Here is a 25,517-nt window from a genome sequence, read left to right as displayed (position 1 = left end):
ATCCTAGCACATGTGCTTAGGCAGTTCCATAATTATATGAAACTATTGAATTTTTTTCAAATGCTTTAAAAGATACTTTAAAATAAGAGAGGATACAACTTGTTTCATTTTCTGCTAATTTATTCTTTTGGTTTTTTTTGTACTCTGATTGGAAATTAGGACTTTGAGCACAACTGGCAAATGCTTAACCACTGAGCTGTCTGTATCTTGGTCTTTTGAGACAGTGTCTCACTCTAAAATTGAAATGTTCCTGCCTGCCACTATGAAACTTTATACTTTTTTGTTGGTGGTGGTGGTGCTTAGCTAACTCATTTCTAGCTAAGCTTTCTACCCTGGCTACAACTCCTTAGTCTTTAAAGCATACAGTATTTAAAGGGATCTTTGGAAAACCTTTCCTTATACCAAATAGCCACCCCTAATTTACCTGTCTTATATAAATCACTAGAATTCATTGGAACAAGAAGGAATATACTTTTTAAAAATAATGGACATATTATATGTGTGTTTTAAGTCATTTGAACTTTGTAAGCATGTCATCTAAACAATAATGATGATAATAGTAATAAAGTTAGATGAAATAGAGAAGCATTTAGCAAAATGTTTTTGGCTTGAAGTAAAATCTTTTAAAATGAAAGCTAACATCCTATCAGATTTATTAAATTCTCTATCAACAATTTATGTTCAGTGCCAGGTGTGAACGGTGGCATTGTAAAAGAGACATGGCTGGAAGTAAGGAAAGTTCCTGAAGCAGCCTTCTGTGGCATACGATACGGACAAACGAGTGGATTGGGTATTGTGAGCTTTCACCGGTTTTCAGGATAATGGTTAGTTATCAACCACACCAGTAGTTAATAAAGGCATTTATTTTGCTCAGTGGAATGTTGAAAAGGCATTTGAGCTGTGTGGATCCATTGTGGACAGCATTAACTTGCTGAAGTACTGGAGACAGGTTAGGCAGCAGGATGCTGCTGGGTTCCTTTGATTCCTGTGATTGCACACACCTTTGCAGGACAGCTATTGGCCTTTGTTGCCTTCCCACATCTGTTCTCTGGAATAGTTTAGTAAGCTGGATTTCCATGTGAGTAAAGTAGGACTGAGAAGCAAAGGGGCACCGCTGGTTCCTGGGCTTGCAGGAGAGTGGATGACTCCCCCCCCCCCCCCCCCGCCGTCCCCCTGTATTTGCTGGATTATTTATTCTGGGTGCCTAAATTTGATGCTACAGAGCTGCCACTTCTTAAGCTTAGTATTGATTGGGTTTTCCCTCTTTTTTTTTCCCTCCTACTCTGCTACCCCTAGTTCTTCTGGAACCCGTAGTGTAATGGTAAGTATTTAAATAAGACTTACAAAGTTTTTGGCCTAGTGGGGATCTTTTTGCCCTCACTCATCTTGGCGAAAACTTTGCAGACTCCAGCTGGTCTCTGTGGTTTTGCAGGTTTCATTGTTGGCTTGTTTGTGTGTAGGCTGATAAAGCTTCTGTTTTGAGGTCCCCCTCCCTGTCCTTGCATGTTGTGTCAAAAGGCATCCATTGTTTGTGTTTCATAGTATGTTTTTCTTGGAGCTTGCATTACCTCCCCCTTTCCTTTTTTTGTGTTTTGTTTGGGGGCTCAGTCAGGGAGGGAGGGAAAGGTGTGCTGGCGTCCTCACTACTGTATGTTTGCTTCAGTGCTGGGAAGCTAAGTCTCTGTTGAGTGGGCAACACTCAAAGTACAGGAGCTAGTAGTATTCTTGAGCTTTAGAGTTACTCTGAGTCTGCTAACCATACTTTCCTCTGTGTAACCCTGGCTGTCCTGGACTCACTCTGTAGACCTGGCTGGCCTTGAACTCAGACATCTGTCTGCCTCTGCCTCCTAAGTGCTGGGACAAAAGGTGTGCACCACCTCTTCTGGAGATTAGGGATACTTTTGAAAGGCATTGACGGTATCTTTGGTAAATTTTCTGCCAAATTCCGTGTTGCTTTATAACTCATTTAAATGTGAAAAAAATCAAACGCTATGAAGTATTTTTTAAAGGTACACGTTTTTAGGGTTTAATCAAACCATAGTATGCAGTTTGTTATGCAGTTACCTCTGGACTCTGTTGTAATGAAATTTACATTTGCAACCAGGTCAGCTTCTTTATTCATTAAGTTTAGATTATGATGTATAATTGGAAAACAATTAAGAGCACCAGGCTAGACTAGAAGACTAAACTTTTAAGTAGTGAACTTTGATAGAATTCTGTCATCAAATCAAATGTGTTATTTTTATACATTTGTAAAATGTCCTTAAGCAAAATTAGTAATACAGTCATACATCAAGTCCCCGCCTGTCACTATGTACAGGAGAATATAAGTACCTAGCCATGGACCATTAACGCTAAAGCTCCCTTTTGTCTTAGAGTAATTGTAAGCCTTGTTTTGTGAGATCATTATTTCTTTGCCTTTGTGTCTCATTGTTGGTACATTTGAAATAGCATCTTGCCACCTTGATATAAAAGCAGTTCGTTACACTCCTGTTTTGGATTTTGCTTCTTTCCCTCCAATATTACATTTATAAAGCTTGTTTATAAAGTTTATTGAGTATAGCTGTTATAGAGTCTGTAATATTCCCTTTTATGAATATATCAGAATTTATTTTCTAGGGGAAAAAAGTAATGAATACTAAGGAAGCAGACATGGCCCAGTGAAATCGGAGACCAGATAGATAGCCTATCAGGAGACGCTGTTTTACATTTAAAATCCTTTTCTATGGTGCTTTCCATTGTTTTTAAACAGCTACTTCTGGTTAAGGAAGTTAATCTCACAATGTTCTGCAATGATGGATTTTATCTTATTTCATAATTTGGCATTTGTTTCCATTTTGCTACTAGGGAAACTATGGCTGGGTCACTAGTTTGTTAGCATGTATTGTGGTGCATTCATGCCCATACTCCTTTAGGACATATTTCTCAAAGTTTTGAACATTTTAGAAATGTAGAATCATTGACTGCTCCCCACCCAAGCTGCCTTCCCCCATCCCTTTCAGTCAGAATCTCTGGGGATCGATCTAGGAAACTAAAGTTAGGCTCTCAAGATGAATTCTCCACACAGTAAAACTAGGGGAGCTGCCACCCTCTCTGAGCCGCAGCTGGGTGCTGTTGCAGATTGGAAGTTGAACTTTTCTGTGGAGGTTGTGTGTGTATCAAGTGTTACTTAGCACTGGGGGTGGCTGGGCATCTGTACCGGTGTAACCTGTAATGGAAACGTATTTTAAACTTTGAATTTTGTAAGGAGAATGTGAATAGTTTCTGAGTTCATTTTCAACAACAGTTGAGTTTTGATTTTTTACATTAACTGAAAGAACTGACAATTTTACTGTGAATTTTGTACACATTTTATTAGAAAAGTTTTCAAGCATACTCTGAGGTATAAAGAGTATACTGAACAAATAAACGTCATGTCATGCACATTCTACATCTACTATATTGTCTTACATTTGCTTCATTGCTTTTTTTGAATTATTTTAAGCCAATTTTCTGGTATGATGTCATTTCACTCCCTGTATTCAAGCATGAATATCTAAAATATGAGCCATTTTCATGATGTAAAGTAAACACAATGTCATACATACTAAGGGGCATTATTAGCTTGAGTTAGCATAAGAATAAGTTAATGTGTATAGAAATTCTAAAATGATGATATAATTTCTATTTGTATACTTAGAGCCTTAGGTTTTGAATTAAATTATTCTTTAAAAAATTTTAACTCTGATAAGTTCAGTTAGTCACAAGATCCGACTGAATGTTTTCTCTTTCCCAATAAAGTGAGAAATCTACTTTTTGATATAATTACTTAAATAATGTTATTAACTTTGCTACCATGATATAAAGGAATTATATTTTTCATTTTTGGACATGTTCCTCCTAACCCCCATGATTCTTTTAAGAATAAGAAAGTGTTTCAGGTCTTCTGTAGTTTATCGATTATTTACCAACTCAATAGATGATTTTTTTTGTTAACAAGTAAAGTAGAGAATTAAATGGCACTCAGTTCTGAAAAACCATTCCTGGAGGTCCCAGACAGAAGCCCTCTAACCTGCTGAGGGCTTGCTTTTGAACCATTCAGTGCTTAGATAACCCAAGCAATGGGTAGTTAGGGGTTTGTTTTTGTCCACCATGCTGGTCATTGGATTAAAGAGAGAGAGAGAAGGAGAAGGACTTTTACAGTAGTTAGGAAGGCAAAAATTAAGAAATATACTATGTTATTAAGCAGTTCAGATTGGTACTTAGTAATTGTCTTGAAATTACAATGATTGAGTTAAATACTAAATCGTGTTGAATATCGTAGTATGTGATATATATTTAAATATGTTGGGCTGGAGAGATGGCTCAGCAGTTAAGAGCATTGGTCGCTCTTCCAGAGGATCCAGGTTCAATTCTTAGAACACATGGCAGTTAACCAACTATTTGTCCCTCCAGTGCCTGGGGATCTGATAGCCTCACAAAGACATACAGATGCAAAATACCAATGTATATAACTCAAAACATAAAATCATTTAAAAATGTAGATGTAGATTAGGGTTGACGAGTAAATGGACAGTGAGTGAGAAGTGTGTGTGCCATACAGGGGAGAGAAGAGAACCAATTTGTACAACAGTTTGTCGGTGAGGACAGGAGCCTCGGGAGCTGGGATCTCTAGTGGCATTTCAGCAGGTAGCAGCCTCCTGTCGTGGTAGTCCAGGAGGTAGCAGACTCGTGTCGTCGTACTCCAGTGGATAATTAAGGTTAAATTTAGGGTGGTGGCTGTCAAGAAAAATGGTTAAATGTGACATACTTAGGAGGGCAAACCTACCACTGTGGAGAGGTGCTCGAGCGTAGACAACACTGTGGGGGCATTGTGCCCAGGCCTGACTGCACCCTTGTCCTCAGCCTTGCTGAGACTGGGACCTTTCAGTCACATTCATTGTAACTCACAACAAGCCAAAAGCAAACCTTTTTTGAAGAGATTTTACTAGGTCCTCTTTTGAAAACAGGAATTCTGCGCAGCTAATAATTTATATGATACAGACTTTCAGGAGAGTGGCACATAGCAAATGTTTTTGGCTGTCTCTTCTCTCTCTCTGATAAATGAGCTGAGCCATAGAAAATAAATAAAGAGTAAAACTACCAGTGTGCACTGAAATGTCAGTTTCCTATACTTTCAATGTGTCACATTATTCCTTATTCATCCATTTACAAGTGTAAAGGTTGTCCTTGACACAGTTGCTGGACAAAAACAAATTGTTACCCAAGTGCATTTCCCTTACATGACATTTTGAGGCAGATAGAGTGAGTAGACGGAGATGCTAATTCCCTTGATTCCTAAGGGCCATATGTCCTTATGGTTTTTATAGTCATGGTGTATTTTATTTTTCTGTTTGAGTTTGGGGACCCAAGAGACAAAACACAAACAAGCAAGAAACCGCCGGTCAGTACAGAATATTGGGGTAAATTCTCAGAAGAGCAGTCTCTCTAGGAAGGTAATTAACACATACCAATAGGTTCCAGAGGTTAGTCTCCATGGGAAAGAAAGCTAACAGGTTTTGTCAGACTTTTAAGTACATATGTGTTAGGAAGTGGAGTTGGAGATCACTGATAATGGTGGTAAACCCTCTAAGAGTACACTGTAAAAGTTTCCTCTGTTGTTTCCATTTGATAAAAACTATACTTTTATGACGAGTTAGGGAGGATTCATACTACAGACATTTACCAGGAGCTTGATTGCCTCATTATGTTGCTTTCTCAAGACCTCATATCTCTGTAGGTGAGTGGAATGTGAAATCATTTAATATATGACTTACCTGTGAACTTCAGTATAAACCACCAGTATTGACCACCAAATAGTTAACATTTACATTAAGGAAGTACAAGACTTGGGATTTTTCTGTGTAGTCCTACAGTGTTTACCACCCCCATTTCCTCCAGTGGGAAAGTATCTAGAAATGTGTTCATCTTTTGTTGCTTTTGCTTCAGGCTGTTTCTTGATAGTGGGTGGCATGGTAAAATCTCCATCTTGGAGAAAATGTGTGATGAACACCTTATACCATTTAAAATGTCAGTTATCTGTTCAGAGCTGCTTTTGTTAATGGGAGCATTACATTAAAAGAGTGTGTGCAGCCGGGCTTGGTGGTGCATGCACGCCTTTAATCCCAGCACTTGGGAGGCAGAGGCAGGTAGATTTCTGAGTTCGAGGGCAGCCTGGTCTACAGAGTGAGTTCCAGGACAGCCAGGGCTACACAGAGAAACCCTGTCTCGAAAAAACCAAAAGAAAAAAAAAAAAAAAAGTGTGTGCATTGACTTGTAGTTTGAGCAAGGTGGAAAGGTATTCTGGAGAAAGGGCCTGTTTGTTCATTCAGTAATAGCGAACCCCTTGCTTTGGCATAGCTTTATGAAGGAAATGGGTATTTTGCTGTGAAACAAGATATACTTTACGATCATTGTCTTCTCAGTTAGAACTACTTACTATTTTATTTTTGAAGGCATTTGGTGGTTTAAATAAGGCTGTAATTGCCCCTGTGGTTCTTGATAAATTTAAATCTATTGAATTTATTGCCTGGTCACACTATGTTAAAAGCAACAGTTCTTTATATTTTAAGAGATTTAAGATTTGAGATAGTTTCAGCAGAATCTTCAGCAGATGTTTATTTAATAGGGATCCAATAATGGGAGTTTGTCAGACAGAAACCAAAGTAACAGGTGAAAACAGAGCCCAGGGGTCTGTGTTCAACTTGATCCTCTGATTCTGGACTTGCTGGTAGTCTTTGGTCACATCTTTTCTGAAACTGAAAAGAATTAGTAATGCTTATATTAAGAAGCAAATTATTCTGCGACATTAGGCTTAAAAGAGGAGAGCTTTAGCCATGGCTGGTACAGGTTTAGAGTGTGTTGTTTTAAGCCAAAAAGGATAAATAATAATGACAGTGGTTAGCATTCTGTGTTGTAATTACATTAATCCCATATATGTTCTGACTTTTTATCTTGGCATGTGACCTCTTTTGCACATGTTCTTGTTACCTGAGTCCTGTAACAAAAATTGGTACATTCTAAAGAAGAGGAAAATGTTATGTAGACCAGTTTGGAAGGCTACATATCCAAAAATCTGAAGGCTCCATCAGTTTGCCTTTGGTGAAGGTCTCTTGATGGTTGTACCACAATGGGAGGAGCCTGTATCAACATCCCTGGGCAAGGCAGGAGCCTAGAGGGAGTCAAGGACTAATTAATACATTTGTTCTTGCAGAAACTGGTACAGTCCTTTGAGAATTACATGTATACTAGGCCCCACCCCCTAAAATGTCTACTACTTCTCAACACAGCCAAACTCATGAACCGATTTCCAGAACTTAAACCGCTGATTTCCAGAACTTAAAACCGCTGCAGTGGGTGGAAACACTCAAGCATTTCCTGAATTGTTGTTTTGTTTGTTTTCCTTTAGTGATCATCCTGTCCTTTAGTGTCCTCACTGCCCTTCATTACTAGTTATGGGGGACCATTTGAGGCATTGATCTTTGTTTCCTTACTGGGGTACTTTCCCAAAAATGTTTGCATTACCTCCTGGGGTTTGAGTTGATTCTCTTGGAGCTGACCTGTCCCCAACTTTTCAACCATTCCACCTCACCTTTGTTTCTGTTCCCCTTTTCTGTTGTTTGGTTGATGAGAGCAATTGCATTTTACTGGACATTTTTCTGTAAGATACATGAATTCATTCACAGATTAGAAATAAAGAAGAAATCCCACTCTTCATTTTCTGTGTTGGTCAGGCAGCATTGCTTTCTAGTCACCTGTGGTTTTCAATATCAGTTTTTCTCTACACAAAGAGCATCCGTGAGGTTGACCCACTCCTGAGGTTTTATAGTCATTCTAGCTTCCAGATCTCTAGGCTTCATACACACACACACACACACACACAGAGAAACAGACAGGCGTGCATACGCAGGTTGGGGGGAGGTCACAAATATGATCATCTTGACAATGAAAAAGCCACACTATTGACTGAGCCCAGTGACTGGCACTGAGGGTGAGGATAGAGAGAGTGTTGTTTAAGTATAAATTGTAAATAAGCAAAGGGTAGAATTCTTACTGCATTGGATTTTCTCTATAAAAGGAGATTGGGTGCTCCTGTAGGACCGTTTCCTGCCTCACAACCTTGAGCATGAAGTGGGAGTGGTTTACTGTAGCTTCTTTTGGACAGCACTGAAGGTGTGAGAGCACAGGGAGTGAGAGCCTGAGAGTGTCTGCTCCTCTGCCTGCTCCTCTGCTGTGGCTTTGTTCTCAGGAAGTAGGGGGGTGGGGTGGCGGTGATTGTTGTTTAAAAACAGAAACTTAGAGAAAACTGGAAGGCTTAATTGTTTTTAAAAACTATTGTAAGACATTTAGAGTATCCTTCAGTCTAAACAACCAACAAATCTTTGGATGACCTTTCACTCAGATATTTGAATGCTTATTACTTTGTGTCCAAAAGTAGTATTAATGACTTGAGGACTACACAAAATAGGTCACCTAAACTTTGCTTCATTCATTTCCTGTTTCCATTATCTTCAAAAGTAATGATTTCGTAAAGACTTGGGGGGGGGGGGGATGAACAAAGACTTATCAGACACAGGCAGACAATAGAAAACATTGACTTTCCTTAATGGGCTTAAAACCTGGACTCACGTGAAATACATTTCCAAGAATCTCTGCTCTGCAGTGATCTCTGTTGACATGAGTTATGTATGTTCCTTCACGACTACTTTGCATGATTCATTAGAGAATCTTGTCTTTAGACTCTAAAGCACTTGTTGAACAAGGTTACAAGGAGCAAGCAACCTTGCTTTGGAATGTATTTTGCTACTTTGTGCTCTTCCCTGGTCTGATGCTTTCATTTCACATATTTTGCTCTTAATAGAAGTAGGGTTCAGTGCTGGAGATTGCATTTGCTGTTTTCTCCATTGACCTCTTGAGCTGAAGTTATTCTTATTAGAAAGTCAGGGTAGTTTAGGTGATCATGTCATGTCCTGGCTTAGGAGGTTGTTTATCTTGTATTTCTAGGAGAATTTTTTCCTAGCAGTTAATCCTATACATGCCTACCATTTAATAGGTCTCCCTAGTAGCTGAAATGGCTGTCTTCTTAGGTTAGACTTCAGAAGTTTAGCTGTGTATTATAAAACTTGTTTGCTTACAGAAAGTGGTTAATTTTTCTTCTTATTGGTATGTTTGAAACAGTTTTTCTTTATAAATAAATTTGGAAAATCATGAGCTGTTTAGGACTTGACTGCTTGCAATTATGACTAGCCATAATTAGAGTTCTTTGTTCTGCTTCTTAATTTTGCTGCTATTCCCTCTGTAGAATTGAAGCTAAGGTGATTTAGATATTCAGTGTTGTCTGTAGGTCTAGGTGGGAGAGGAATTGGGAATAGAATATACACACAGAATATATAAAGATGTATAACTTCTGCCTCACAGAGGGTGTCACACTTGAGAGAGAAGATCTACATAGAAGTAGTGATGTCACTTAGAGTGAATGTGGAGGCTGCTGGGCTCACGGGGTGCGCAGATAATGAGGAAAGGACCCCCCAAACTCTGAAGTAAACCAAAAGCAACTTCATTCACTGCAGGGGGTTGGGGTGGGGGGATGCTTCTAACTGGTTTAGATTGTTGGTCAGGCTAGGAGCTGACACACAACCTTGAAAGGGCAAAAGCAGCCTTCTTTTGGAGTATAAACCCACTGGCAGGTAGATGTTCAGGGGATAATACAGAAGGAAGTGGTAAATTGAGGGTTATTCTTGAGCCCAGGGTATGTTGGATAGCAGGGTGGTGGTACAGGCTCAAGGCTATTGTAAGGCAGCGTTCTTATTTCAACCCTTCTGGGGCTCTTGCAGGCCCAGTGGTTTTACTGAAACAGTAAAGAATATAGGGCTGGAGGACGTGTTTGCAGTTTAAGAAGCGGAGTGGGTGAGTTGTAAGTCAATCAAATCCTTGATTCGTCAGTTTTCTCAAGGTCTGAGTCATTGGCCAAGAGGGTACTACAAGTTTTACTGCCAAAATGTGGGACTAGACAGTTCAGAGGAGTGCATTTATGGGCAGGACCCACAAGTTAGGGCAAGGAGTAGAGAGAGTAATGGTTCTGTCAATGCAGAAACTAGGGTAGTGATCAAGGGGACCATGAGAAGAGGGACTAGAATTAACTAGCAGATAGATGGGGGTTAGGAACAGTGGGGCTATGAAAGGGAGGACCAACAAAGTGCTGGGCCTTGAGTGTTCTCTTTAACGGGTCTTGAGGGGGCTGAGAGGTTTTCCATCTCGAAGGGGCTTGATAGGGGAGTGGTGAGTCCAAGGTTTGATCTTTTCAGCGTGGGTCTAGTGCGGTTTCCTTTTTGACTTAGCATTTAAGCCTGTTAGGTGGAACAGTAAACATTGTATCCTCTTCTGTAACTACTTCTAGTTGACATTAGGACAGTAGTCATTGAGGACTAAAATGATAGACGAAGGCTGGGCAGTGGCGCATTTCTCAGAAGCATCTGATTGGCTGATCCAGCTGGAAGACAGGGAGCAATCACATTGGCTGGGCTGGTTTACATCAGCTTTCATTTCAGCAAGTCCAGAGATCAGCAGCTTGCAGTCCTCAGGAGATCCCTGGATGGAGTCTGTCAGCGAGCTGAAGATCTGCTGAGACAAATACAGACTAGGGACAGAAGTTAAAATTGTCTAGTAATTGGATAAGGTAAGGATCCCAAGACCGGGGGGGGGACCCCATTTTCAAGACTAGGCGTGTCTACTCATCTGGAGTCTGTTTGATTTGTGGTTCCAAGTCTTAATGACTTTTTTTTTGATTCCCTGAAGTTTTTGTGAATTGTAGTTTACAGAGGATGTACTTTAGTAGACAAAGTAGTTAACAGGTATCTGTTAGACAACAGAAGTAGGCTCGTACCACTGGAACCTAGTAAAAGCTATTAGGTTTGGATTAAAAGGCATGGAAACATTATTTTCTCAGTCAGGGGGCTGGATACACAGATTGAACAGAGATGTTTTTAGCACAATAAGCTCCTTGGAGTGTACATTTAGGAGACAACCAAAGGGAATTTAAAGTCTTGAGCTTGTGACTGAATTGTAAGCAGCCAGTGTCCCACTAGCTTATCAGAATCCACTGGTCAGTGTTAAAATGCTGAACTTTGAAATCTTAGTATTAACAGTAGCTTGGGGGGGTATGAAACACCCCCTTTTATATACCTTAAATCATTCTTATACCTCTACAAGTTGCAGTTATATACCTTATAATACGTTCTTAGATCCTTCAGGCTTTATAACTTGCATTTTCCAACCTTAATACACCCTTTTAGGCTCTCTAACATTAATAACCCGAATTTACAAACCTTAAAACATCTTCCATCTAAAATCATTTTCCTATCATCTAAGTTTTTTCACGTCCTCTAACTAGACTCAGCACCTGAATTTTCAACCTCTATGCCTTTCCCAGCTTTCATAGCCTCAGCCCTTACACAAACTCCTCCTATCCAGTAGTTCACCATGAAATACAGCTGCTTGCTTATTGAGAAGAGTCTTTTTTTTTTAAGCTTAGCTGAACTGATTATATATATATATATATGATGAGTACAATGTAGCTGTCTTTGGAGACACCAGAAGAAGGCATCAGATCCCATTACAGGTGGTTGTGAGCCACCATGTGGTTGCTGGGAATTGAACTCAGGACCTCTGAAAGAGCAGGCAATGCTCTTAATCGCTGAGCCATCTCTCCAGTCTTTTACTGTGAAGTCTGTGAGTAGGGCAAACCTGTTTGCCTTTTAAAAATAAGAGACCTTGTAGTTTCTCTGTTGCATTCCTTCCCCTCTTCCCCCCCCCGCCCCCCCCCAATTGACTAATGAACTAACACAGTGGTGGATCCCCTTGAGGTAAGGAGCTGTTTGCCTGTGGTCTAGCTGCTGAGCGACAGGCAGCTTTGCTGTCGATGTAATCAAAGACTTGAGAAGGATAAATTGTACTGTAAATGGCCTATGTGTCATTTAAAATGACAGACTTACCCATTACCCAGATAGCCACCCCACTAGGTTCCTGTGATATCAATGGCTTTGTTGGGGACACGGCTCCCAGGGTAGGGTCAGTCTTCAGCTACCAGGCTCCACACATCTGAGAGGCACTTCCTGTGGAGGAGGAACTTGGTAGAGATCACCTCACCTTGTCTTACGCAACATGTGGCAGTTGTTCTCCAGTGTCCTCTGTTCACAGTTTAAACCAGGCCCTGGCAGCAGGCAAAGCATTGGCACATTTATGCCCAGTGGTTAGTGCACCACAATCCAGGCGGTGTCCTCTGGTATTGCGTCCTTCTCTTCTTGGGGGTTTGAGGGGATCACTCTTAGGACTTGGGAGTCTGTGTCACAGTAAGTTTAAACATATTAAGTGGCATATTTAGCAGATTTCTGACAGGTTAGAGGGCTGCTAAACACCTAGCATATATGAATTAAACAATCTTGGTCTGTTCTACGGTATCTGTTTTAAACTGTACTTTACAAACAAAACAGGAGACTAAATAGAATTTAATACTGTAATTAACTGAATCAGTTCCTAGGACGATGCACAAATAATGAGGAAAGGATCACCAAAATCAGAAGTAAATCAAAAGCAACTTTACGGGAAAATGCTGCTAACCAGTTAGGGATATGGTCAGACTCTGGAGTTGACACAATGACCTTGAAAGGGCATAAGCAGTCTCCTTTTGAAGCTGATGTTCAGGGGATAATAAAGGAATTCATATGAGGGTTAGTTCTGGCAGGGTGTGGCAGATAGCAGGATGTTACTCAAGGCTATTTTAAGACCTTGGTCTTATCTTAGCCTTTATGGCGCTCCTGCAGACCTGGCGGTTTTACTGCAATTGAAAAGACCTGCTTGCAGGCATGCATGCAGTAAGGTGAGGGTGGAATTACTCTGGGCTCTTCACAGGCTAAGGGAGGGTGTTTCGGGCTTAAGATCTGAAGAGATTACATGATAAAACTTGATTTGAACTTGAAGAGACGGAAATAGGTTTTTAACAAATACCTGAAAACAAAGTATATTTACTTGAGCAAAAACAGAGGTGACATCGTTGTTCTCTTGGAGGAAAAGAATGAAATGGTTTCACTAAATTTGTAGTAAGGTAATAATGGGAAATAATATGAAAAGTCAAGTCCAAAGACAGATGGCATGTGTGTACAGTAATGATCATGCACAACAGGAGCCAAGATGCAGCAAGCCAGAAGCAGAGCTCAGTTCTGCTACTTTGGATTTCTTTCCAGTTGGACCTATATTCATTCCCTTTATACTTTCCACTATTGAAGAGGGGAGAGGACAGCTGCCATATTTGGAGGTCTGTATTGCCTGGTATAGCCAATGGAGATTACTTTATAAAAAGTCTTGTAAACACATTTGTCTCTCATTAATTTGTTCAGCTCATATATACTTAGAGTAAGCCTATCTATTATTTCCTTATAGAAATTATTAGTCAATTAAAACCTAAAGGTTAAAATACAAGAACCTGCGAGCCTGGATCGGTGCCATCCACATAGCCAGCCTAATGTTGAACCTGGGCTACCTTTTTTTTTCCTGCTGCTTGGACTCTGGTTTGGAGAAGATAATCTCTCCTTCCTTGCCTGCTTGAGCTAGGACCTCCTATGGCTAATCACATTGCATCTGCATAACTTACTGCTTTTGTAGAAGAATGCATTGATATGTAAATCTCACGAGGAATGGAGATCGGGACTTTACTTCAATGATAAGGCTTGCCTGTTTTTTTTTTCCTGGAGGCACTGGGGGTTTACTCTTGGCAGCACAAACAGTTAGAACGGGCCTGAGTACTTGGCTTCCCTGCCATTCTGCAGAGGCTTCTGACTGATAGTAAGGGTGATTTTTGCCCTCTTTTGGAGGAGGGGAAATCTCTCCATTACCTGTCCTGTTAAAATATTCACAAGGCTAAGGCTGAGCATCAGTCTTCTTTTACTTGTCATTGGTTGGTTTCTAGAAGAAAAGAACAGCCACTGTTTGTTAAATCCTGTGCTTTAGGCTTTATATTCTCTTTAATCCTCATCAGGATGCCATTGTGTAGCTACCATTATCAACATTTTCATCGTTATAGCTTGTAGTACAACTCGTATTTGTACCCAAATACTAACCAGGGGCAAACACCTGAGATACCTACTTAACATATCAAAAAGGACCTGGCCTCCAGGTTCTCCCAGCCAACAGTCCCGTTCCCACAGGCATTCAATGCCCACTACCCTCAACTCATTACGCTGAACTGTGCAGCCCAGGGGCTGGCAGATCTCTCCCCTGAGACTCTTCCTTCTGTAATCCAGACATTCTGGTTGCCCTCCCTCCCTTTTTGAACCTTTGGCCTCCTGGATGCTATACCTGGTTCTCCTACTTGCTCCTTTGCACTTCTCTCCTCACACGGCTCAGGGTCTTGACCACTCTGCATTCACCCCAGGTGTCTGCCTCCGGCTATGCTCTCCCTTTTATCTACAATAAACTGTCTCTTCTATACCTAGGAGCAATCGTGTCCTTTTTTTTTTTTTTTTTTTTTTATTTTACTTTTTTCATTCATCTGGTGCCAAAACCTGGGATTGAACCAGGGACCTTTAGTCTAAATACTTTTGGGCTTTAATTAAGTTTTATTAGACTACTAAGCTAAGAGGATCATAAATATGTAGAAAATACTCTTCCTTGCTCTGCTGTGATATTTGAAGTATTATTGAAGTCCAGGAAAAACACAAAAGTGGGAATGACTAAACTTACTGTGGAGAAGGAATATTTTAAGAAAGATTAATATAGAAAGACAACACTTTATGAAGCTTTTGGTGACAATCTTTTTTTTTTTTTTTCGAGACAGGGTTTCTCTGTGTAGCCCTGGCTGTCCTGGAACTCACTCCGTAGACCAGGCTGGCCTCGAACTCAGAGATCCGCCTGCCTTTGCCTCCCAAGTGCTGGGATTAAAGGCGTGCGCCACCAAGCCCGGCTTTTGGTGACAATCTTAATTTACAGTTGTTTATGGTAAAAGATTGGGGTTTAACATTTGGAAGGGAGTTACACAGAGCCATTAGGAAGTGTAGCTACATACATGCTTTTAACCATCACTTGCTTGTCATTCCTAGATTTTGTGTCTTTATCTGTTGGGTCCTGAGTCTTTGAATATTTGAAGATACATTTTTTTTTTCTCAGCTTTTCCTTTATTTTTTTCCAAGCCTCACTATAGTTTTAATAAGATCTAAACTTCATTTTTATTTTTTAAGTAGTTTTAACAAAATATTTTATTTATATAAGTACACAGTAGCTGTCTTCAGACACAGCAGAAGAGGGCATCAGATCCCATTACAGATGGTTTTGAGCCACCATATGGTGGCTAGGAATTGAACTCAGGACCTCCAGAAGAGCAGACAGTGCTCTTAACCACTGAGCTATCTCTCCAGCCCTCAGCTTTTCCTTCTAAAGAGTTCTGTAAGTGCTCCCACATTGTATCTCAATTAATAACTACTAGTATGTAAATAATTTTGAGACCTCCCCCTGATATCTGTGCTGGTGAAATGAGCCAATTCAAGCCAGATTAGAATACATAAAGGCAGGTTTATTGGGAAGCTGCTCTCAAGGTGAGTTCACTGGCCCGGAGGACCAAGGCCAGGGAAGTTGGTAAGGGGGTTGGGGAGAAAGACAGAGTCAGTACAGAGAGAGAAGGATAGGAAGAGCCAAGACCCAAATGTCTGGATTATATTAGGGAGAAGAGCCTGTGGGGGAAGGGCAGCCCAGCCCTTGGGCTGGAAAGTTCAGGGTTGGGGCCAGGGTATGCCACCTAGGAACTGAGGTATGTTGGGAAAACCTGGGGGAGAGGTCTGCTTTGATGTGTAAAATATGTGCCTAAGTTCCTTGTCTTGGGGTTCAAAACCAAACACCCTCCTTTCTCTTTCAGTCCCAGCTTCACAGTCCCTTGTAAGCACCATGGCTTTCATCAAAGATTTCCCTTTCATGGGCACTCTTTGCTCCTTTGAGTTAGAGGATTTCACATTCTGGAAGCTTCTGGAAAATAGTGATAGGAGGTAAAGGTTTCAGTGCCTTGCCTATCTGAAACAAAAACTGTATGTTTTCAGTCAACGTATGTTATACTTTAAATAAATCTTAAGTGAAGTGCCTTTTTAGAATTTTGAAGTTACTGTTTGACCTATCTCTACCAAAAATCGAAAGTCTTGGTGTTGTGTTTTATTTAAATCCAGGGTGTGTTTTGTAGAGGTACAGTGAGGTGGAAGGGACCGCGGGGAGCTCGTCCTGAGGCATCCCTTCCCTCTGAGGTAGCAGCCATAGGAAGAGAAGAGTATAGGATAGAGTTTACTTGGGTGCATAGGAAGGGGAGTTGAGAAGGGAGGAGAGGAAGAGAGAGAAACAGAGGACAGAGGGGTAGGGATTAAGGAGAGAAGAGAGTTGGAAAGAGGGGGCAGAGAGAGAGAGAGGGCCAAACAGCCCCTGTTAGAGCAAGTCAGGCCTACCTGGTTATTGCCAGCAACTGTTAAGCAGAGCCTAGAAGGAATGCTAACTCCTGGGTTTTAGATATTTTACTTTGACTGTCTTTTTGAACTTGAACATTTTAGTTTTAGGTTTTTTTCATTTCCTTTTTTTTAAGTTTCTATTTTTTTTTTCCACAGTAATATACTATGGCATGGCTGTTTTCTTTTTTACAGTCTTACATGCTGTATACTGATTAACTACAGTTCAGAAAAATAGGCTGGGCTTCCTCTTTCCTCAGTTCTTTGGTTCTATTTTAATTGGATAATAGAGCACCTGAACTGATCTTATTTTATTATCTGCCTTCCTTGACTTTTGGTACTACTTCCTGGAAGACTGAAGAGGCTGTCAAGTTGTGGAGAAGGGCTGTCGGAATCCTCTTCTGGCCAGTTCCTAGCGATAACCATGCTCTTAGCCTGTCTGCTTTTATCTTTAAGGTGTCAAGACTGAATTCAAAGTGTGCAGGGGTAAATGGTTATATTCACAGTATCTAGATAATCTTCTCATACATAGTAAATGATAATTATTTTTAAATGAGAGTATTACCTTAAATTAAGAGCCATCTTTCTATGTGAATTTTTCATTTCTATATTTTTTGTGTGTCTATGAGAGAGAGACAAAGACAGAGACACACATGCCCTGGTGTGTGCAGAGATCAGAGGGCAGCTCTAGAGTCTGTTGTCTCCTTAGACCTTTGTGTGAGTTCAGAGGATTCTGCAGAGAGTCTCTGGCTGGCTGCCTGTCAAGGGCCTTAACCTGCTGAGTCATTTTGCCAGCTCTAATACCTTCCTTCCATTTCTCTATCACTGTCTTCTAACCTCTTATTTCATGGATCTAGTGTCATCCTAAATTATAACAGGACAATTGAGAACGTTTGGACAATGCCTTTAATATATAAGATGAAAACCAAAGAAAGTAACCAGGAACAACTCCCATAAACCAGAGCTGTAAAAGTCTTTAGGGTAGGGGTCAGAATTTCAGCTGTTCAAGTTCCCTTCTGTTTCCAGATTGACATTTTTATTATTTTGAGGTCTCTTACCTCTTAAAGGCGTTTTCTCAACTCCTCATAATTATATTCAAATTATATTTCACAGGAATATACATAGGTACATCTTGTCCTCAGTATGTCACACCAAGGAGTGCTTGGTGCTGTTTAGAAAATTTGCCCATCTTAAAAACTACAGTATTGGTGTTTATTTGTATTGAATTTTAAAGAGTTCTTTGTATAGTAAAGATACTGCACATTTGTTTTTGATAGATAATGCAAATATTCATTGTCAGCCATCTTTTGAATTTACTTCTAATGTGCTTCTGTTTGTTTCTTTGTTTGTTTTGCATTATGCCTAATAGAAAGGAGCCTCTATAACCTGAAGATAGGGCTCAATAACAGACAAGAACCCTTGTTGCTTGGTTTTCTTTTTTTTCCCCCCTTAAATTTTTTTATTATTTAAATGCATCTTACACATCAAACATATTAATAATAATTAAGTATTTTGAGAATCAAATAATACATAAAAATTATTCAACTTTTATATTCATATCCTTTCAGACCATAAGAATATCATTAATGAATATTTAATACTATCCATAACTGAAGATCCTGTATCAAATGTTGAATACTAAATTGTTTCAAAACATACAAAATATTCTTTGGGAGTTAAGCATAGTAAAAGAGCATAAAATATTAAAAATGAATCATTAAGAAATATATTCAAAAGCCCTTATGATACCACCTGACATATTGAGATAGTATTTAAAACACATTATATATCTGTGTACATTGTCTAATTATAAGTTTACTTAAAAAAGATTATCAGTGTTTCTAGAAGAGAAATTATTTTATCAGTAAGTATATTTAAAAATTTTCAAAATAGCAAAAAACTCTTTGAAGTTAAACATTAAGAAAATGCTAATTTCAAGCACAGTGAGAAAAATTATCAATAATATTTCCATGTTTGTAGAACATTTTAATATTTTCAACTATTAATATTCAACAAACAGAATAATTATTTTGACATATTTTGTTGTTATGTCTCCCTTTTTATTTCTGATTTTATTAATTTGGATACTGTCTCCGTGCCCTCTGGACAGTCTGGCTAAAGGTTTATCTATCTTGGTGATTTTCTCAAAGAACCAGCTGCTTGTTTGTTGATTCTTTGTATAGTTCTTTTTGTTTCTTCTTAGTTGATTTCAGCTCCGAGTTTGATTATTTCCTGCGATCTACTCCTCCTGGGTATATTTGCTTCTTTTTTGTTCTAGAGTTTTCAGGTGTGCTGTCAAGCTGCTAGTGTAAGCTCTCTTCCGTTTTTTTTGTTTTGTTTTGTTTTGGTTTATTAAAATTTTTTTGGAGGCACTTAGAGCTCTTAAGTTTTCCTCTTACCACTGCTTTGATTGTGTCCCATAAGTTTTGGTATGATGTGTCTTCATTTTCATTAAATTCTAAAAATCCTTTAATTTCTTTCTTTATTTTTTCCTTGACCAAGTTATCATTGAGTAGAGTGTTGTTCAGCTTCCATGTATATGTGTGCTTTTCGTTGTTTTTGTTGGTATTTAAGACCACCAGCTTTAGTCCATGGTGATCTGATAGGGTGCATGGAATTATTTCAATCTTCTTGTATCTGTTGAGGCCTGTTTTGTGACCAATTATATGGTCAATTTTGAAGAAGGTACCATGAAATGCTAAGAAGAAGGTATATTCTTTTGCTTTAGGATGAAATGTTCTATAAATATCTGTTAGATCCATTTGGTTCTTCTTCACATAAGTTTGAAACTTCTGTGAGTTTCACTGTGTTTTTGTTTAGTGTGTTTCCATGATCTGTCCATTGCTGAGAGTGGGGTGTTCAAGTCTCCCACTATTACTGTGTGGAGTGCGATGTGTGCTTTGAGCTTTAGTATATTTTCTTTTATGAATGTGGGTGTCCTTGCATTTGAAGAATTGAGAGTTCATCTTGGTAGATTTTTCCTTTGACTAGTATGAAGTGTCCTTCCTTATCTTTTTTGATAATTTTATAACTTGTGGTTGAAAGTTGCTTTTATTTGATATTAGAATGGCTACTCCAGCTTGTTTCTTGGGACCTTTTGCTTGGAAAATTGTTTTCCAGCCTTTTACTCTGAGGTAGTGTCTGTCTTTGTCCCTGAGGTGCATTTCCTGTATGCAGCAAAATGCTGGGTCCTGTTTATGTATCCAGTCTGTTAGTCTATTATGTCTTTTTTGGGGGGAATTGAGTCCATTGATGTTAAGAGATATTAAGGAAAAGTGATTGTTATTTTTGTTGTTAGAGGTGGAATTATGTATATGTGGCTGTCTTCTTTTGAGTTTGTTGAAAGATGACTTTCTTGCTTTTTTAGGGTGTAGTTTCTCTCCTTGTGTTGGTGTTTTCCATCTATTATCCTTTGTAGGGCTGGATTTATGGAAAGATAATGTGTAAATTTGTTTTGTCATGGAATATTTTGTTTTCTACCTCTATGGTAATTGAGAGTTTTGCTTGGGCTGCCATTTGTATTCTCTTAGGGACTGTATGACATCTGCCCTGGATCTTTTTTTTTTTTTTTTTTTTTTTTGGCTTTTTCGAGACAGGGTTTCTCTGTATAGACCAGGCTGGCCTCGAACTCAGAAATCTGCCTGCCTCTGCCTCCCGAGTGCTGGGATTAAAGGCGTGCGCCACAGACTTCTCACCGGAGACTATGAAGGCTATAAGATCCAGAGCAAGCCGGGCCCGGGGTGGGGGTGGGGGTGGGGTCTGTAATTCTGATAGGTCTGCCTTTATATGTTACTTGACCTTTCCCCCTTACTGCTTTTAATATTCTTTCTTTGTTTAGTACATTTGGTGTTTTTATTATTATGTGACAGAAGGAATTTCTTTTCTGGCCGAGTCTATTTGGAGTTCTGTAGGCTTCTTGTATGTTCATGGGCATCTCTTTAGGTTAGGGAAGTTTTCTTCTATAATTTTGTTGAAGATATTTACTGGGCCTTTAAGTTGGGAATCTTCACTCTCTTCTATATCTATTATCCTAAGGTTTCATCTTCTCATTTTGTCCTGGATTCCCTGGATGTTTTGGGTTAGGAGCTTTTTTGCTTTTTGCATTTTCTTTCACTGTTGTGTCAATGTTTTCTATGGTATCTTCTGCACCTGAGATTCTCTCTTCTATCTCTTGTATTCTGTTGGTGATGCTTGTATCTATGACTCCTGATCTCTTTCCTAGGTTTTCTAACTCCAGGATTGTCTCCTTTTGTGATTTCTTTATTGTTTCTATTTCCATTTTTAGATCCTGGATGGTTTTGTTCATTTCCTTCACCTGTTTGATTGTGTTTTCCTGTAATTATTTAAGGGATTTTTGTGTTTCTTCTTTAAGGATTTCTAGCTGTTTACCTGTGTTCTCCTGTATTTCTTTAAGGGAGTTATTTATGTCCATCTTAAAATTCTCTATCACCATCATGAGAAGTGATTTTAGATCCGAATCTTGCTTTTCCAGTGTGATATTGTATCCAGAACTTGCTATGGGGATAATTGGGTTCTGAAGATGCCAAGTAACCTTGGTTTCTGTTGCTTATGTACTTAAGCTTGCCTCCCACCATCTGATTATCTCTAGTGCTACCTGCCCTGGCTATATCTGATTGGGACCTGTCCTTCTGTGATCCTGGTTATGTCAGGACTCCTCAGAGTTCAGAGGCCTCTGGGATCCTGGGATCCTTTGGTCCTGGGTGTGTTAGAGCTTCTGGGAGTAGAGCTTCCTCTGGGTGTTGTGGAACTGGCTAGGGAGTTGGCACCCAAAGTCTGCTCAGGGCACCAGCCCAGACCGGAAGCTCTTTTTCTGTTTTGTTTTGTTTGTTTGTTTGTTTGTTTGTTTGTTTTTAAGACGGGGTCTCACTATGTAGCTCTGGCTGTCTGGAACTTGCTATGTAGGCCAGACAGGCCTCAAACTCAGAGATCTGCCTGTCTCTGTCTTTTGAGCGCTGGGATTAAAGGTATGCATTACCATGCTGGCATTGGTTTGGTTTTTTTTTTGTTTCTTGGTTAGTTGGTTTTTGTTTTTTTTTTTTTCCCAACGTGAGATTTTTCTTCATTCCTAGTCTCTTCTTTTTCCACTGTCCCAGTTTGGTCTTCTGTTGCCCTGTTGCCTTGACAAACACTGTGACCAAAAGCACCTTGGAAGGAAAGTTCATTTCAGCTCATGTGTTACAGTCCATCACTGAAGGAAGCCAAGGCAGGAGCTTGCCATGGAAAGCTCAAAAATGCTGCTTCTGGGCTTGCTCAGTCACCCTTCTCACACCTGCCCAGTGATGGCAACACCCACAATGGGCTGGACCTTCCTACATCAATTAGCAGTTAAGAAAACACATGACAGCCATGGCATAGGCCAGCCTGATCTGAGCATTTCTTTACTTGAGGTTCCTTCTACCCAGGTGACTCTAAGTTGACCGGTGAAGCTAACAGTGACACTCAGTGTCAGGTAGAAATTCTGACTTTCTTTGGTTATTTTTTTATAGTAAATCTCTTATTTTCCTGCTCTTGTATCCGGTTCTAAGCACTTTACAACTGTGGAATGGCCCGCATTCTGGGCTTACTTGGCTACTCTCCCTATCCAGATGTGAAGTTTTGTTTCCCCCAGGAGAAACCACTAGCTTTCAAGCATTTAGTGTTGTATACCATGAACTGGAGCCTGAATGCCTGTATTTAGTTCCTGTAGTCATGCATTTTAGCCTCATGCATCCTTGTCAGGGAAGCCATTGGGCACCCTTGTTAGCCATCTTGGTCTTTGAGAATTATGAAGTGAGACTTGGCTACCTTCATAGCACTCAAGACTCTGTTTTAGCAAACCCTGTCAACTCCTTCTTGTATTTTCTCACTCTTGTTGCTAACTTATCTCAAGTCTTCATTTCTCAATTTTGAAGTTTTGTTTGCTCTTCATTTAGTGAGTTGGGAAGTGAAGAGAAGCAAGCACAGCCTGTGCTCGTAGCTGCCAGTGCTTCTTTCCAGCCCTTTTCAAGTTTGGGATGATGTATTTCACTTAGGAAAACAGAATTCCTGAATGAGTAGCTTAGGAACTCTTCTCCGTGGCTTTATATTATATGGTTTTTGTATACGAGCTATGATTCTAGTCTAAGCTATGAGGCTGTCCATGACTTTGATCTTACAACTGAGAGAAAATGGTTCCTATAGGAACCTTCCCATCCTAGAAGTAGGTGTAGAATGTCTATCATCACTGGTTAGTGATCTCTCAGAATGTTTCTGCCTCTGCCTGCACACTGGTTCCAGGGCCTCCTAGATTCCCTGTTTCCTGCACTTGTCTTGGTTTCTGTCTTCTTAGTTCAGCTTACATCTGAGCTACCATGAACACTTCAGATTGACCTTTGACAGGTGTGCTTGTGCCTTTTACTTCTAGCCAGAGAAACTGATCACGCTGGCCCTTCATTTTGTTTTATTTCAGAATTTTCCTAGCCAAACTAAATTGCATATGTCAGATCAAAGTTTTCCAGATTCTCTGACTCACTTTAAAACTGTGAGGGTAGAAAGAATATTGAGACAGCAAGACGTGTGATCACTGCCTAAGTAGAGATAGGTAGCATTCTTCCATTTAGTATGCTAGTTTGATTTTAACAGAGCACTTCAGGTAAATAGCAGTTCACACTGAATATTGTAGTAAAGAACCTATCATTTAAGTTATCAAAATGGACTGAAAGTGCCTCCCTTGATTTGTTGCTGTATGTTTGCATTAGGAGTTAGTATGGTGTGGCAGAAAGACCACCGACTAGTCATTTCTACATTACTGTAATGAGGTATCCAAGTGTGGTTGATTCGGAAGGCTGCTTTAGCTCACATTCTGGAGGCTCATGGTGATTGGCACCACAGTGGCAGGTATGCTCGGGGAGGGAATGCATTGTTTTGCCAGACAAGAAGCCAGGGAGCCATTAAAGACTCAGGCTGAGACTTGTACAACAATTTGCTCTTGGGAAAATTGCTCTAGAGTCCCATGGAAACTCCTGTAAAGTTTTGGATGGAACACATGTCCTCAGTGACCCAGCATCCACATACTAGAACCCCATTTTAAAAGGCTGCATGTTAAACAAGTTGGAGATGAGTTGAACATAGAGGAACTCTGGAAGTACAAACACAGAGCATCTCCAAGTGTAGCAACTGATAATGTAGACCTCGAGACTTAGATGATAAACCTGCTTTTGCTCTTCTCAATGCCTTTGCATTCTTTATCAGATGTATGTTTAAAATATTGACTGGGCAGAATATTTGCTAAGGTATTTCTTAGTTTTCTGTCGTGAAGAGACACCATGACTAAGACAACATAGGAGAAAGAATGTACTGAGGCTTACAGTTTCAGAGGGTGAGTCCATTGCCCCTGGTGGGGAGCACAAGAGTGGCAGCAGGCAGGCAGGTATGGTACTGAAGCAGTAGCCAAGAGCTTACATGCTAAGGCAACAACCTCAAGGCAGAGAGCTAGCTAGCTGGGAATGACACGGGCTTTTGAAACCTCAAATCCCACCCCCCAGTGACAGACACACGTTCTTCAATAAGACCATGCCTCCTAATCCTTCTCAAACAGTTCCAACGACTGGGACCAAGCATTCAAACGGGAATGTGTGGGGAACATTCTCATTCAAACCAGCTTCGGTACTGTGTAGCTATAAAGAATATAACTGCTGATGTATCAAATTGGGAAAGATCATTTTCACAAAGATGATCAACATAGAAACCTATTCTAACATGAAATTGTCTGTGTGTGTGTGTGTGTGTGGAGAGAGAGAGATTTTAAAAATGAGAAATGAGAATAATCTTAAGTAATAGAAATAAGGGAATTTATGGTGGAGCTCACTTATTTAATTTGCTTTATACATTGATTTAAGTCATATGGGCTCGTTGGGCGTGGTGGCGCACGCCTTTAATCCCAGCACTTGGGAGGCAGAGGCAGGCGGATCTCTGAGTTCGAGGCCAGCCTGGTCTACAAAGTGAGTTCCAGGACAGCCAAGGCTACACAGAGAAACCCTGTCTGGGGGGGCTCTAGTCACAAATATTTTTTTCAAAATTGAGTTGTATGTAAGTATTATAATACATTATTATTAGTCAAATATTACAATTGTAAAATGCTTTTGGTCTAACACACCTTTTAAAACTATAGTTCCATATTCAGAATAGTTAAATAACCTGGATTTCCTTTATGTTTTAGGATTTAAGTGCCCGGTATGCTCAAAATTTGTACCCTCAGATGAAATGGATTTGCATCTTGTAATGTGTTTAACAAAGCCAAGAATAACGTATAATGGTAAGTTCACTGCCTTAAGATAACATTTCAATTTAGCATTACCATAAAGTATGTGAATTTCATGTTTGAAGCAAAATTTAAATGGCAAGAAGGACTCCAATTCTCATCTTGAGATGCCTTTATATGTATTAAAAATTAATCTATTAATTAGGTTATATCTATTGATAAGCAAAAAACATATTTTCTAAAACATCTAATGGCAAATTGACACTGTCTTGTATTTTTTTAATCCTTAATAGCTGACTTAGTGACAAAGAATTATCAAAACTCTTCTGCATTTTCCAGATGTCCTGGAAAATTTCACTGGTACATAGGAGAGAGTAAGAATGAAAAAGGCAAATGATATTGCCATAACAATAGATGTAGCCAGGTGATGGTGGTGGTACAAACCTTAAATCCCAGCCCTGGGGAAGCAGAGGCAGGCATATCTCTGAGTTTGAGGCCATCCTGGGTCTACAGAGGTAGTTCTGGGATGGCCAAGACTTCCTCACCTCCTAACTCTAGATTGTTGGATTACACTTTGAGAACTGTTGTGCTGATGAAAGTCTTTTAGGTTAGGCCTAAAAGAAAAAGTAATGTTTGTGACCACTGTGTTCAGAGACATCTTAATGGTTAAGATCATTGTTGTGCTTCCAGAGGACCTGGGGTTCAATTTCCTGCACCCAGATGATGGCTCACAACTCTATGCAACTACGTCTAAGGGACCTGTTCTAAGGGACCTGACACCCTCTTTTGGCTTC

The 25,517-nt window shown here is 39.8% G+C and overlaps 1 protein-coding gene across 2 annotated transcripts in view; it reads left to right on the top strand.

Annotated features, from left to right (window-relative positions):
- Znrf2 (zinc and ring finger 2) overlaps positions 1–25,517 on the top strand; it is a 75,360-nt gene that overhangs the window by 22,773 nt on the left and 27,070 nt on the right. For both annotated transcript variants that reach the window (XM_021164906.3, XM_021164905.3), the window contains exon 2: positions 24,682–24,777. In XM_021164906.3, the coding sequence (XP_021020565.2) occupies positions 24,682–24,777 (96 nt within the window). The remainder of the gene's footprint in view (positions 1–24,681; positions 24,778–25,517) is intronic.

The sequence above is a fragment of the Mus caroli genome, unplaced genomic scaffold (assembly GCF_978045245.1).
Source record: "Mus caroli unplaced genomic scaffold, Mus_caroli_1 scaffold_7, whole genome shotgun sequence".
Classification (NCBI taxonomy): domain Eukaryota; kingdom Metazoa; phylum Chordata; class Mammalia; order Rodentia; family Muridae; genus Mus; species Mus caroli.
The sequence above is the reverse complement of the archived record's forward strand: the minus strand, read 5'-3'. Positions and strand labels throughout refer to the sequence as shown.